Source organism: Erpetoichthys calabaricus, chromosome 14 (genome assembly GCF_900747795.2).
Source record: "Erpetoichthys calabaricus chromosome 14, fErpCal1.3, whole genome shotgun sequence".
NCBI lineage: Eukaryota > Metazoa > Chordata > Cladistia > Polypteriformes > Polypteridae > Erpetoichthys > Erpetoichthys calabaricus.
In genome coordinates this window covers 18,190,439-18,205,256 of record NC_041407.2, presented here as the reverse complement: position 1 = coordinate 18,205,256, position 14,818 = coordinate 18,190,439, and the positions used below count along the sequence as shown (strand labels likewise).

The 14,818-nt window shown below is 39.3% G+C and overlaps 1 protein-coding gene across 1 annotated transcript in view; it reads left to right on the top strand.

The window, feature by feature from the left end:
- The first annotated feature begins 280 nt into the window (after positions 1-280).
- Positions 281-14,818, top strand: part of LOC114664449 (protoheme IX farnesyltransferase, mitochondrial) — a 170,995-nt gene continuing 156,457 nt past the window's right edge. The window contains exons 1-2 of the mRNA XM_028818528.2: positions 281-419; positions 12,683-12,810. Of these exons, the coding sequence (XP_028674361.2) occupies positions 389-419; positions 12,683-12,810 (159 nt within the window). The 5' untranslated portion in view covers positions 281-388. The remainder of the gene's footprint in view (positions 420-12,682; positions 12,811-14,818) is intronic.

The window sequence follows — 14,818 nt, the reverse complement described above, 5'->3', positions numbered from 1 at the left end:
GTGACTAAAACCAGCAAGCTGGCTCGAATTGCCAGAGCTTGTCAAAATATTTTCTTATCAACAAGCCTGCTCGGGATTGCCAGTAAAAGGCATTGGAGCAAAACGGTGTTAAAGTGGTTTATTACCCCGTGTTAAAAACACATTCACCTTTCATTCTTCCTCCCTACTCGCTGTGTCATGCTGTTAACGATTACTAAATTTCGCAGCTTGCCTACCTCTTTGCTTACTGCGCATGTGTCGCCAGAGTTCTTACGGCGAACAAGGGAGGAGGAGGGGGAAGGGGAGGCAGGAAGCTGTGACCTGGAAGTTGTTTTTTTACTCGCTGGAGGTGAAGATGGCAGCGTGCAGTGCGTGAAAAGCGAAACCGAGTGTTCAATGAGACCCAAACATGTATAAACCATCATGTCACCGGATGACAGGTACGACCCAATTCTGAAGTGTCCCTGTGTCTATCTACAAGCCGCGTAAAACAAAACGAAGCCGACTTGGTTTGAAATACAAGCTTCTTAATGCATCCTGACCTTGAGAAGGAAGGTCTTTTTTCCTCGAGGGTTAAATATTATTTTTATTAAAGGAGTGAGAGGATGCAGAGCTCATTGAACAAGTTGCTTTTCTCATCATTTTTAGGAATTGATAAATTTGTTTTATTATTGTTTATGAAAATGAGAATAAAAATGGATTTATAGCTGCTTCTTCCCAAAGCCTGTTTGCATCAGTCAGCCGGTCCTCGTTGTTTATAGCGCACTAAAATCTAAATAGGAATGGTGACATTACAGTGCTGGAGTAGTGATGTACGTGCTGAGTTTGGAAGCCTTCCATCACTTCTGTTTAGCCATTCATTTTCGTGTATATTTTGGATATTTGTGTATATTACTATTGATGTGATGATCTTTTGTTTTCGTTCATTTTAAAGATGTTATTAGTTTTTGTCGGACAGTGGTGTTGTTGTTACTGCTTATGCCGCACGTCTTCAAAGATAGCGATTTGAATCCTAACATGGGTGAACTTTGCACCAAAATCTTCCCAAGATCCCGTGGCCCCTACCCCCCAAAAACACTTCTTCATGTTCGTCTAGGGTCATAAACTGTGGGTATTTTTTGAAAATGTGTTTTAATTTCCCATCAAAATGTATGACGACAAAAGAAATAGTGCTCATAGTAAAGGGTATAAGCGTTGCTTAACATAAACCGTGATGATAATATGTAAGTTAAAGTTACATACTTAAAGTAAATACCAAACTTATAAAACAAGGAAATTTATTTAAGGATAATCCCGTATAGTCATCATAATTTAATAAAGTGAATATATGTAAACATTATAGATGGAAAAATGAAAACAATGTAGCAGCAATAGTTCAACAGATGTAAACATAGTCGAAGAGAGAGTTGGGTTGTGAGCATGCGCCGATAGCGCGTTGCCACACCCACCACTTGTCAAACCTCCTCGACTGGGTCTCGAGTGCAGTGGGTGACACCTCAGCACCACACTGGAGCAGTTTGATTTTTTTTTTTTTTAATGATGGATAGAGTGCCAAACCTGCCACTAACCCTCAAGTTTTCCCTGCAAGTTGGAGGACCTGTTTGCAGGGCTGATGTAGGTTAACGTCATACCCAGGTCGTAGCAATTGCAGGTTAAGGTCCTCACACAAAGGCTCAACGGAGTAGAGTCACTTCTGGCGTTTACTGGATTCCATCAGGGATCCTTCCAATTGCCACTGTTCTGACGATTTGTGCTGCCTTGTCGAAATATGCTACACATGCAAATATTTACACTTCCAAATGTCAAAAAACGTTTTTAAAGATTTTTATGGTATTACTCACCATCAGCCAGCTTTTTTTTTTTAAATAAATTTGCACAAACCAGTCATGTTCAGCTTACAATCACAACAATACTGGACAAAAAAACAGATTAAAATGGGAAGGGCATTGAATTGAAGATTTGGATACGCTTGCTCCTAATGACTAAAACGACAAATAATAATGTTAGTAGGGTCTGTTTTAATTAATTTAATTTATTTATTTAAGTAACTTATTTATTGACGTATTTTAGAATACATGTATACTGTGCGTGCGCAGAACAGCTTTGGATACGTTTCCATAGGTTGCCTGGTTTGATGGAACACTGGCGTAGGTATCTAGTCTCCGAGCCACCATTCCACAAACATAGTAGATGGAAAAATAATTTTAAAAAAGTAAAACAATGTAGCAATAGTGCAACAGTATAGAAAACACAGAAGATAAGATTTAAGGGCCTTGTCTTTGCGTTAATCTAGTAAGGACATTTTTTTAAAAATATTTTTCATCTATATTTGAGTCATTTTTGTCTTTTGTGTCATTTAAGGACACATTTTCAGTTTCAGTGTTTTCATTTTACTTTTCTGAAATATATATGTATGTTATATTACATAAAAGTGAAATGAAAACATTGACATGTATGTTATGGAAAGGGGTGATCCGCTGTGGCAACCCTTAATGGGAAGCAGCTGGAAGAAGAAGTAATACATATGTATGTTTATGTGTGCATATACCTGTGCTGATTGATTTACTTATTTAATTACCGTTATTTGACTGATCTTCTGTTTCAATCTTTATATTTCATTATATTTTATTTTTCATTATATATTTGGTGTTTCCTGTATTTTTGCACTATTGTTTCATTTTTTGCGATTTTTCCATCTGTTATGTTTACATATATTGACTTTATTAAATTATGATTATTGCACCCAGTTTATGCACATTTTCCTTGAATATGTTGTTTTCTCTGTGTTTTCTGATTTTGGTATCTACCTTATATAGATAGATAGATCAATACTTTTTTTCTATGTTAATTAGTTTTCCGTTATTGTAATTTTTATTTATTTTGTTTTTTTCTCTTTCTTCATCATGTAAAGCACTTTGAGCTGCATTACATTATTTGTATGAAAATGTGCTATATAAATAAATGTTGTTGTTGTTGTTATTGTCATTGTCACTTTTACAAAGGAACAACGAAATTGAAGGAAAACGAAATTATATATATATATATATATATATATATATATATATATATATATATATATATATTCATAAGTTCATAAGTATTACATCTGAACGCTTTGAAATCACCTCATTTTTTTTCTGTCTGGTGCCTCCTGACTTATTGATATGAGAAAACACCCACTTATAATATGCCGTTTGACTTGTCTTGATGACTAGTTATGCCACAAGTTGAGTTTATTGGCATTCCCTTCTGTTTTTGGCCTTTTAGATCCCTCATTTGTGGACCATATTTTGTGCAGGAAGTTTCACCCTTATGACAAAGTGTAAACCAATAGGTGTCTTTAGCAGAAATGATCAGAAGGACTTGAAGTTGCCCACGCCATATCAGCCAACCCCAGGGGTTTCCTCCCTAATAGGTTATGAGGGGTCAAAGTTACTCCTTTTTGCAAAACATTGAAAAAATGGGGAAGAGAAAGAGAGGCATGTGGAGTGACATTTTATGCTATTTTAATGTTGCTGATCATAAATACGATAATTATTTTTGATGTTTGATTTTTTTTTTTTTTTTTTTTTTTACTGGTGGTGCTGGCCATCTAAGAGCCACTCTTAGGTTAAAAATGACAAATTTCAAAGATAAGAACGTGGGGTATCATTTTAAACTATTTCAAGGTTAGTTATTACGAATGTGGTGGTATTTTTGATCCTGTATTTAGGGATCTAGCCCTCTATGGACCTCAAGCAGAGGGTACCAAATGATAAATTTCTTTTACATTCGAGAATATGTAGACTGTAAGAAGACGTTATATAGCGCCCGACCCGAGACAGATTCACACAGAGGCACGGGTAAAATAAAATAAACTGTTTATTTTTCTTCAGTTGGAGGGCACGTCTTCCCCGTAATCCGTCCAGCCACAACACCGTCCCAAGCACAGTACAGTATACCAAGCACCTTCTTCTCTCACCACCACTCCTCCACCCCCCAACTCTGGCCGCTGAGTGGTGGTTGCTGGCTCCCTTTTATTGGGCACCCGGAAGTGCTCCATGTGCTTGATTGGCAACATCCGGCTGCACTTCCGGGTAAGGCGAAACCAGTGCCCAAAAGGGGCCTGCATCTCCTGCTGCAGCACCCCCTGGCGGCGCCTGCGGAACCCCACAGGGCTGCACAGAACTCCAATCCCCATGAAGCCCTGGGGGAGTCTGAGGCACCGCTGCAACCCAGGGAGGCTGCCATCTAGCATCCAGGGGGAGATACTGGGCTTCCCACCCTTGTCCCCCTGGCAGATGTAGTGAAGGGGCATCCCAGCCATCTGTCACAAAACTTTTAAACATTTAAGTTGTGGCACACATTTTAATGGTTCAAATATTTAATGCAACTATTATTGTTGATTTATTGAGGTAGAAGTATATAATAAATACATTTCTTGTGAATGCCCTAAATTAGAGTGACTTACACCAATTCAGCCTTTTTTGTGTGTAGTATTATTATTATTGTTTATATTAAGCCCTGCTTGTACTCTTTATTATTAATTAATTTCATGATAAGCTGACTTTCATCCACTTTAATAGTTAATTTTAGTAATAAAAGAAATAGATCTCGGGCGGCACGGTGGCGCAGTGGGTAGCGCTGCTGCCTCGCAGTTGGGAGACCTGGGGACCCGGGTTCGCTTCCCGGGTCCGCCCTGTGTGGAGTTTGCATGTTCTCCCCGTGTCTGCGTGGGTTTCCTCCGGGCACTCCGGTTTCCTCCCACAACCCAAAGACATGCTGGTTAGGTGGATTGGCAATTCTAAATTGGCCCTAGTGTGTGCTTGGTGTGTAGGTGTGTTTGTGTGTGTCCTGTGGTGGGTTGGCACCCTGCCCGGGATTGGTTCCTGCCTTGTGCCCTGTGTTGGCTGGGATTGGCTCCAGCAGACCCCCGTGACCCTGTGTTTGGATTCAGCGGGTTGGAAAATGGATGGATGGAAGAAATAGATCTCCCACAGTGTATTTTGGTTTTGAAATAAATGCTTTTTTAGATGCACAGATGGGATCGTAGATGTGTTTTCCATACAAATATTGCTATGGAGAGTGTTGCAGAAACAACCAGCATTCTGTTTTAAATCTCATTACAAAGTGTGACCAGTTTGAAAATATTGTTACTGTCTTAAGGTTGAAAATGAGTTTCTCTACTAGTACAGATTTTACAAGGGACGTTCAAAAAGTTTCTGCCGTTTTTTTTTTTTTAACTCTTATTTATTAAGAGTTTCAAAAAACAAGCATCATACCAACTTTTTAATGCCCAATTACTACTCCTTTTCCAACGAAAATATAAAAGTGTGGTCATTCCTATGATGATTTTATTAAGTCTTTTACAGACAAACATCTCTTAAATCAAAGGTGTGGCTGATAGATATTCCTTTTTCAAACGTAATCAAAGGACACACTCTTATGGATAAGTTGGATACCTATAAATATTTTAAGACAATAGGCTGGTCCTTCACCTTACAATAGAAAACATCAGGTGGAAACAACAGAGGCATGTGTTTTTTTTAAATAGCCTTGATTTAAAAAATTCAAAACTATGATAAAATAGTTTTAGAAGCATTTTCTTATTAATAATTATTTGGCTAATGTCTATATACAAGCCAACTTGTAACATTTCAGATCAATTGGTTCCATTTCTTTTGTTTTCCCAATTGGAGCACAGGCAGATGAAGTGACTTGCTCCTGTTCACACAGTGTCACTAGCTGGATTTGAAACCACAACGTTGGAGTTTTGACGTCCAGAGCCTTAACCACTACACTGCACTGGCTGACTACATTTTACTGAATGTTATAATAGAAACAAAAACAAAATCACTCAAGAATGTTACTGAAGGCATAAGTTCAGCACCTGGCTTTTCCAATTGCACTTAAACCTGTAACTTTACCAGTACAATATTTCAGGCAAAGATTTTATTATATAGAAATATATAGGCTACATAATACAACAGTAGGGGTGAAAAAAATCTACAAGCTTCCCTGAGCCAGCGTGTGAACAAGGGTTGCAAGCCCTGTCTGTCAGGTAGGACGGCTGGTAAACCTGACAACTTGAAAAATTCCTTATCCTAGTCTTCACCTGCTTGTTGTCCTCCTCTGGCCTTTCCTATTCTCATACTCTGCATACGTGACAATGCTATTAGTACTACTGCTACTGCTACTATCACCACAACCACCAGGCCTCCTGACTCCAAGTTACATGGTTTTATGGGCATAAGAGTCTTTTAAATCTCCATCAAAATTGATATAGGGAACTTTTCCTAGCAGCCACATGTATCCTTGTATTTCTAAACCGCACCTTTTATTTAAAGGATCAGGCCACATTTTAGGTTACATGTCCATCCACAGAAAAACTAAATTATCTGACTGGACTGGATGAGGTTGCTAATGAGGTACAGGATTAAATAACTAATCCCACTTCTGATAGCACTTGTCATGCTTGGGTCACAAAGTTGCACAGATTCATTCGGGGTTTTTAAGAAACAGAAACTTTATTTGTAAACAGCATAATAAAGCACAAAGAATAAAGCAGAGGATGTCTGGGGGAAGATTGACAAGGCAGTGAAACCAAAGGACAGCTGCAGTACAGGCTTTTAAATGTTCGAAGCTGCAAGCAATTGTATGTCTGCCATGTCATAATATTTCTCATTTAAGATTAGTCTGCATTTGGATTTTTTGTTTCGTATACTCCTCTGTATTTTTGCTGTGATGTAGTGGCAGCCAGTCTAGGGTTTGTTCCTGCCTGTTGCCCTATGCTAGCTGGGATGGGCTCCAGCACCCCCCTTGTGACCCTGCTCAGGACTAAGTGGGTTAGAAACTGACTTGTGTTTTTTTTTTCTCATTTAATTTGAATTTATTTTTTTAATATTCCTCTGGTCAGTGTTTGATGACATCATTTAATGTTGTGTCAAGTAGGTTGCTATTGATGTTTCCATTGGTGTTGAACACTGCACTGATCATATCCTTAAAGGATGGTAGGTTGTTTAATGACAAGTAGTTACCTTATAAAATAAAGACTTTTTTGCAAGTAAGAATGCAAATAACATATTTTTGGTCTGAGCGCTTTCTCCATTTTTATTCTTGCCTTACCAATTTTAGGGCAGTTCAAATATTCATCAGACCCTTTCTAATGTTTTGGCCTTGATTTCTGGTTTCTGTCTCTGCTTCTCTGATAATAGGAAATAATTGCGAAAAAACAAATTCTTAGGAATTAACATAGTCCCAATATTACTGCTGCAGCCTTACACCCAAAAAGTGGTCTCTAATTTTTTAATGTTTGCATATATTTCTTGTCATTATACTAGACCAGAAATGGCGTACTGCACGATAGCATGCAGCGAATACACTTGAATTGAGCGTTTCTAGTTTTCATCCTCTTTCTCTGTATGTTTACCATTCGTTTGCTCAGAGGTTGATACGCTTGCTGCTTCCTGAGCAGCTCTTCTTTACTCCACCCAAGTGGCCCGCTGCTTCTCTTGTTTCGTCTGCATCTTTTCGCGTTAAAACTGATTAAGTTAGTTTTTGTGTTGCAATGACTTAGTACGTTTCTCTTAATTTTTCAATCTGCCTCAAGAATGATTAAAGATATGAAGAGGTAGGGTTTAGGTTTAGGTTTAGGTTTAGGTTTATTTGTCATATATAGGTTAACACAGGGTCAACATACAATGAAATGTGTATGACGAGAAAAACAAGTCACTCAGCCTAGATCCAATAAAGCTTAAAAAAAGATTACAAGTTAAAAATACAAAAAGAGTGAGTAGTAAGGTAGGGGAAGTGATGGCGAAGGTGGTAGGGAATGAGAACTATGCACATACGCATGCGCCGCACGGCCTCCCTGCTGCGCGCTGCTGAGAGTTGATTCTACAATAAAATAAAATAAAAATAAAAAGAGTAATAAAAATCATCAACCGAAAGCAGATCATAGATATCACGTAGTATATGTGTACCAAATTTCAGGTCACTAGGTGAAACGGTTTGCGAGCTACAGGTGATTTAAAATCCTGGACAGACAAACGAACAGCCACGGTAGCGTATTATATGTAAAGATGTACTGTATAAAAGTTTAACAGTACTTTAACAACTAACAGGTTCTCTATAATGCCTCACTGTGACTGCTTCCTTATCTTTAGCCATGTCAGACGTTTTCTCTTTTATAGTTCTTGTGTGTTTGAGTGTAGTGGTCGTTGTTGTTTGCTGTAAAATTTCATGTGCTTCTGTAAAATGCTAAATTTTCCCTTGGGACAAATAAAGATTATTCTATTGATCTGTTGATCAACTGAATGCAGCAGAAGAACATCTACATAGTGTTAATTACTAAAAACTGTATTTTTTTTATGTTGTCCAAAATTATTAAAGAAAACAGCTGGTGATATGACAATATACATTATACTTTTTTTATCAAGGTATGTAAAAGACAATTTACTCACTCAAGAAAAAACAAATGATCTGTTTCCTTTACTGCATTGTAAATTTTAACTGCAAATAAAATGAGATTGTTTAAAAAAAAAACAAATGAAATTAGCAAATTACTAATGCAAAATACTGTAATATAACAGTCTTAAAAAGCCACTTAATCCACTTTGAGGTTGTAGGAGACTGGATCCTATCTTGGTAGCATGAAGTTCAAGGCAGGAGCACACCGTGAATGGTCAGGTTAGGTTGGGGAGCATTGCCACATCCACCACACGACAAAACAGCTCAGGATCCTGGTTGGCAAACCCCCAGGGAGACACGCAGTCCACTCTCACCCTCCGGAAATTAACCTCAATCTGCTGCAGCCAGGTGTTAACTGGGCATCCCCTTGGCCTGATTCAGCCGCTCGGGTCCTCAACAATCCTTTGAGCCGGATCACCCTCACGGAATCGCACCACATGACCGTAGTGCCGTAACTGACACTCCCTCACAATGCAGGTGATGTGCCTCATTTGGGACAACATGAGCAACCGCTCATTCGACACAAGACTCAAACCAACGTGAATAGGACATCTGTTAATAGTATTTTGATGTAATATTTTGTACAGTACTGTTGTTGACTTTTATCGGTTCACATCTGCTAGTTTTATTGTGTTTTCCAGAGTAGCATTGGAATGTATACATTTTTATAAAGCCAGGCAAATGCACAGCGTTTATTATTAGCTAGTGCATAGTAATAAAACACCTTAGCATGAAATTCATTTTCCATTTCTGTTTTCCTTACTTATCCGCGTAGGAGCCACAACACAAAATGCTCTGCAAAGCAAATAATATAACATGTGATGGACTGGCAACATTGTTGGTTCGTGTCTTATGTCCAGTACCCCAGGACTCCACTTCCCACAACCCTAGATTAGATATGCTGGTATCTTATATATAAACTTCTGCGTGTGGAAGTGTGTGTGTCTGTCTGTCCCGGAAGTGAGAGGTAAGGGCTCCACCTCCGAGGATACGCAAGCGAGGCCAGCATGTCGGCATAACGAAACCTGCGAAGAAAGACTCACTCGCTTAGCAGCTTATACATAAGCGAGGCGAGCACATTGGCAAAAAGAAACCTCCAAGGATAGAGATGCCCAGAGTAGTTCCTTTCAATTACCTGACATCTCTACATTTCAATTGTTTTTCTGATGATTTCAATAGTTTCTAGGACCAAAAGCACAGGCTTACACAGCTAGTTCAGAATAAGCTGACAGTTGAAACTAATAAGAAGTTAAAAAAGGGAAGTAAAATGGATGTTGGGAACCTGGCTGTTCGAACATAAGTAGTGCCAGCAATAATTACTGCATGGGGTTAGTACTATAGGTTGTCTCGTGGAGGCACTAAAGATAAAATCTGGCCATTCTGTCCTGTAACATCAAGTACTGAATTTAACAAGGACCTGGGAAAACTTTTTTTTTACTAAACAGTCCTGGGAGAAACATTAGGGCATCCACTTCTTGTGAATGTGTGACATTAAATATTTTTCCTTCGTTTTACCTGAGTACATTTGTGTCAACTGCTTGTCATGCTGGTTGTTGAAGATAGCATCAGCAGGGTATGTGCCTTCCATCTAGTTATGAAGAGAAGTAGCTTCCGGGGAAACAACTTGTCACTTATATGAGTTGCAGTGGAGACTCGTGCAGCTGCTTCTTGGACTCAGAATGAGGAATCATGGCCAGCGATATTTCCCGCTGCAGGACATTTGCTTTTGCTCAGTGAGCCTTTTCTTTTAATCACACTGTGTGTTTGGAATATTTTGTCCTCCCAATCCGCTGTGTTATTAAAGAATATTCATAACAAATTACTATAGCTTCAGGCTATTTATATGAAATCGTATGCTGACTCTTATAAGGTGATTGTGTGGCCAAAGGGTTTCCTAATATTGTAACTTTTTCAAAGTTAATAATTCATTTCATTTCTATAACTCTTCTGCTTACAATAATTATTATGGCTTGGAGCATTTTGGTAACATTAAAGGCTTAATACTTTACTAAAGAAAACCACACAACATTTGTATGTGTGTGCTTCACATAAGAAAGATTGGTTGCTTTGCTAGCAAAGGCTTACCACAGAAGAGCAGAATGGCCAATAAGGCCCTGTCAGCTAATGAAATAAGAGCCGAGAGCTTCCCTGATACATTGTGTGAATGTAAAAGGTGCCTTGGAAAGTGAATCTGTGGATATATTAAGATGAGAGAGCAGGAAAAGGGGCTGTTTGCAAGTTGATTTTCTGTAACTCTCCACACGTAACACGTAGAACATTTCTAACCATTCTGGAGGGCATGTGGCTTAAAAATAATTTAAGGACTTCTGTCCCTTTGAACAGTCCCCAGTGACTATTTCCTGCTTTAATAAAAATGAATCTGGAGGAGGCAAGTAGTTTTTGGGTTAAGGTAGTGCTGGGCAGTATGACCACAATTCTATATCACGGTATTTTTCAAAATGATACCAGTTTCACGGTATTGGACGGTATTTTTTTCCTGTGAATGAGTGGATGTTAACCACATTTTCCACTGCAATTTCTGCAGTAGACTGGTTAAGAATAACCTATTCCACTGTCATGAGAATTGTACAAAAAACATTTTATTGTGCACACACACATTAATACCGGTTTCCATGACCCCATAAAGTGATAGTTTTCAAGGGGGTGGCACTAATGAAGAGAAGGAATCACATTGCATGACAGTTGCAGTCAAAATATAGAGCCTTTTTATTGAACAAATTTTGCAAACAACTTAAACTATAATTTTGACAACATATTTTCAACCATTCAAAGAGGCTTTCAGACTTAGTAAAATATCCAGAGGTGCTTGTCAAAAGTTGTAGTGCTCTGAACATGTCTTAAATAAATAGTAAATATTTTTTGTAAACCAACTACACTTTCTGTTAATGTGAACAATCTCTGTCCACTGACACATTAGCTATATGGGTTGTAATGGAGTTGGTTATCTTTATCCACCGCTTGCTTTTTTTGTTGTAGACAGTACCTTTGGCAAACACGTCTGACTCGAGTGTCCTCTTGCTTTTTCAGTTTTACCTGAGGACATGGAGGGTGCCAATCTTAGTTCCATACATTCATGGTACACCATAGCATGTTTGCGGCTAAGGTGGTGCAGCAAATTGCTCATGTTGCAGCGTCCGGCGACAACTTTAGCTTGACAGCATTTGGATTAAATAGTTGTTTGGTACACATCCGACCTTTTAAAACCAAAGTATCTCCAGACAACAGACACGGCTCCTTTTTTCGGCAAAAGTTCTTCTGTGTCATCACGTTCAACTTTATCATCTGCTACAGCTTAAGTTTCTGAATGTTCTCTGTCCATTTTCATCGCTCAATACCTCCACTAACGCATGTACTCCGTTGCATGTGTGTTTAGCGGTGTAGCAGTGAAAAAGGTCCCCCCTTAAACGGTTTTCCGCTGCACCACGTTCCGAACATTGTTTAAGCTATTTAAACCAGTATTGCGGTATAAGAAAAATCCATATCATAACAAAAATAAAAAATGGTTTTTGGTATGAACTGGTATACCTCCCAGCACTAGGTTAAAGTATCACTGGCAGAGAGATAGAGCTGTCATTGATTTGGAAAGAACAAGCTGGGCACAGAAGGTAAGACTGTATAATGATGTTTGAAGACTGTAACTCAGTGCAGTGGCCTGTCTGCTCACCAAGTGTCATTAACTCAGGCTTATAACCAGCACAGATAAGAAGGGTGACTTAGCTTTCTGTTTATCAGTATTCTGCTTTGTCTCTCTAAATAGCTATTGCTCCTTTTTATTTTAATTGATAATTTGATACTTTCTTTACAATTGAGCTGGAGTGAATTTCAAGTATGTTAAGTAGTTATTATCCATCTATTCATTTCCAATCTCATCCATCAATGCATTATGTCAGTCTGTTTAACCCAAATCAATTTCATGGGTAGCCGTAGTCTTTTTTTAACAAAACTGGCTGTATCTCACATCCACTCCTGTTAGACCAACATAAACTCATTAGTTAATAGGTGTCTTTGGGATGTTGGAGGAAATCTGGAGCGATGAGAGAAAAACACAGATACGTGTGGAGAGAATTTGAAAACTCCACATACAAATCTGGCTGGGACTTGCAGGATTTTGTGTGGTGTATGCAGTAGGATGGAATAATCAATATTCGCTGCAAAACTGAATCTTGTAAAAACAAAAACTTGTATTTGACTTTCGTATTGTTAATAGTTGTATTATGTATGTGTTTTTGTGTAGGTCTGTTTGGAGTTTGCCTTTTCCAAGGACTTGAAAATGTTCGATACTCAAGGAACCTCATGCAGCTTTGCAAACAAGCCCAGCCCAGATGGGGTACTTTCCAGCACTTTACATTTCTCAAACGTCTGGTAAGCTGAAATTGTTTGTTTTGCTTTGCTCATTTCATGATGTTGATTTCTTCTGCTTATGTCTTTATGGGCCAGTAATGCTCTTACTTGGCAGCATTGTTTTATTAGAAAGACAGACTGCAGCAGCTTGAATTTGTATCAGAGAAGTTTCCTTTGTTGCTCTTTATTTTGCAGTCCCACTTCAGTTTATTTGTCTGATGATGGCTCACATATAAAATATTAAAAGGATGTAATATCCTTATCCATTATCCTTTAATAGTATAATAGTCATACTATAATCATACATTCCATAGTATAATAATCATACCTCTGTATAGTGGTATTCTTTTTAGTATAGGTGGGCATTAAGATTATTAAGTGACATGGTAATGATTTCGTAATAGTTTTATGAGAAAAACAGTGCATCATTCTAAATTGTTTTGAACAGTGAGAGTGTGAAAAAGTATAGTTTGTCTCCATAAAAGTAGCTAATGCACTAAATACTCTTTATATTGTAGTGCACATTTTGTTTCTTCATTATATTTACCCAGAGTTTTTCAGGCTCTGGTCCCCTGTAACACTGAATTGCTTATGCTACAGTAAATTAAAATGTGTGCCATATGAGATGCACTGTAGTTGAATCTGCCCCTGAAGAATTCCATGTAAAAATATGTGGTTAAATAAATAATATCCATTTTTTGTAATTTAAAATTAAATCAAGTCAAGTCAAGTTGGGGAACATACCCACTACACGACAAAACAACTCTGGATCCCGGTTGGCTACCCCCCAGGCAAACATGCGATCATATCCCACCCTCCAAAAATGACCCTCTATCTGCCGCAGCTAGGTGTTAAGTGGGCAACCCCTTGGCCTGGTCCAGCCACTCGGGTCCCCAACAATGAGGATCTTACGAGCTGGATCACCCTTGGGGAAACGCGCCACATGGCCGTAGTGCTGTAACTGATGCTCCCTCACAATGCAGGTAATGTGCCTCATTCGGGACTCTATGAGCAACACAAAGTCAAACCAGCGGTACGCAAGGATTTTCCGGATAGACACAGTACAAAAAGAGTCCAGTCTTCGTCTCAGGTCACTGGATAACGTCCATGTCTCGCAACCATATAGCAAGACAGTAAGCACCAAGACTCTAAAGACTTGGACCTTCTTCCTTTTGCATAAATATCGGGAGTGCCACACACCCCTTTCCAGTGACCTCATGACCCCCCATGCTCTCCCAATCCGTCTACTGACTTAATAGGAAGAGTCACCAGAGACATGAATATCACTGCCAAGGTAAGTAAACCTCTCGATGAGGTCGACACTCCCTCCGCTAATGGCCTGGATGTTGGTTTTTATCAAGACACTCGCAAGCCCAGACACTCCAACTCCTCACTCAGTCTCTCGAGCGCCCAGATCAGAGTCTCCATTGACTCCGCGAAGATCACAGCATCATCAGCAAAGTGAATCTTTCTTCACCAACAGATGCCCCACAGCCGCTGGACCCCACGACCTTGCCCAACACCCAGTCCATACAAGCATTGAACAGAGTAGGAGCAGAACAGACCACTGACAGACCCCCAGAATCAACTGGGAAAAATACAGAGGTTCTGCCTCCATTCTGCACAGCACTCACAGTACCAGTGTACAGGCCGGCCATGATATTCGGCAACCTCGAGGGGATCCTGTGAACCCTCAGGATGTCCCACAGGGCAGCTCGATCAACTGAGTTGAAAGCTTTATGAAAATCGACAAAGGCTGCAAAGAAGCTCTGCCGATATTCATGTTTGTGATCCATGAGAACCCTCAGTGGCAGGATGCGGTCGATGGTAGACTTCTTAGGCGTAAAACCAGACTGTTCTGGTCGCTGGTAGGTGAGCAAGTGGTCACGGATCCTATTGAGGACGGCCCTAGCATGGACCTTACCCAGCACCGAGAGCAGTGTTATCCCCCTGTAGTTGCTGCAATCCAGGCGATCACCCTTTCCTTTCCAGATAGGGACGACAAGTCCTGTTTTCCAATCAGTTGGGA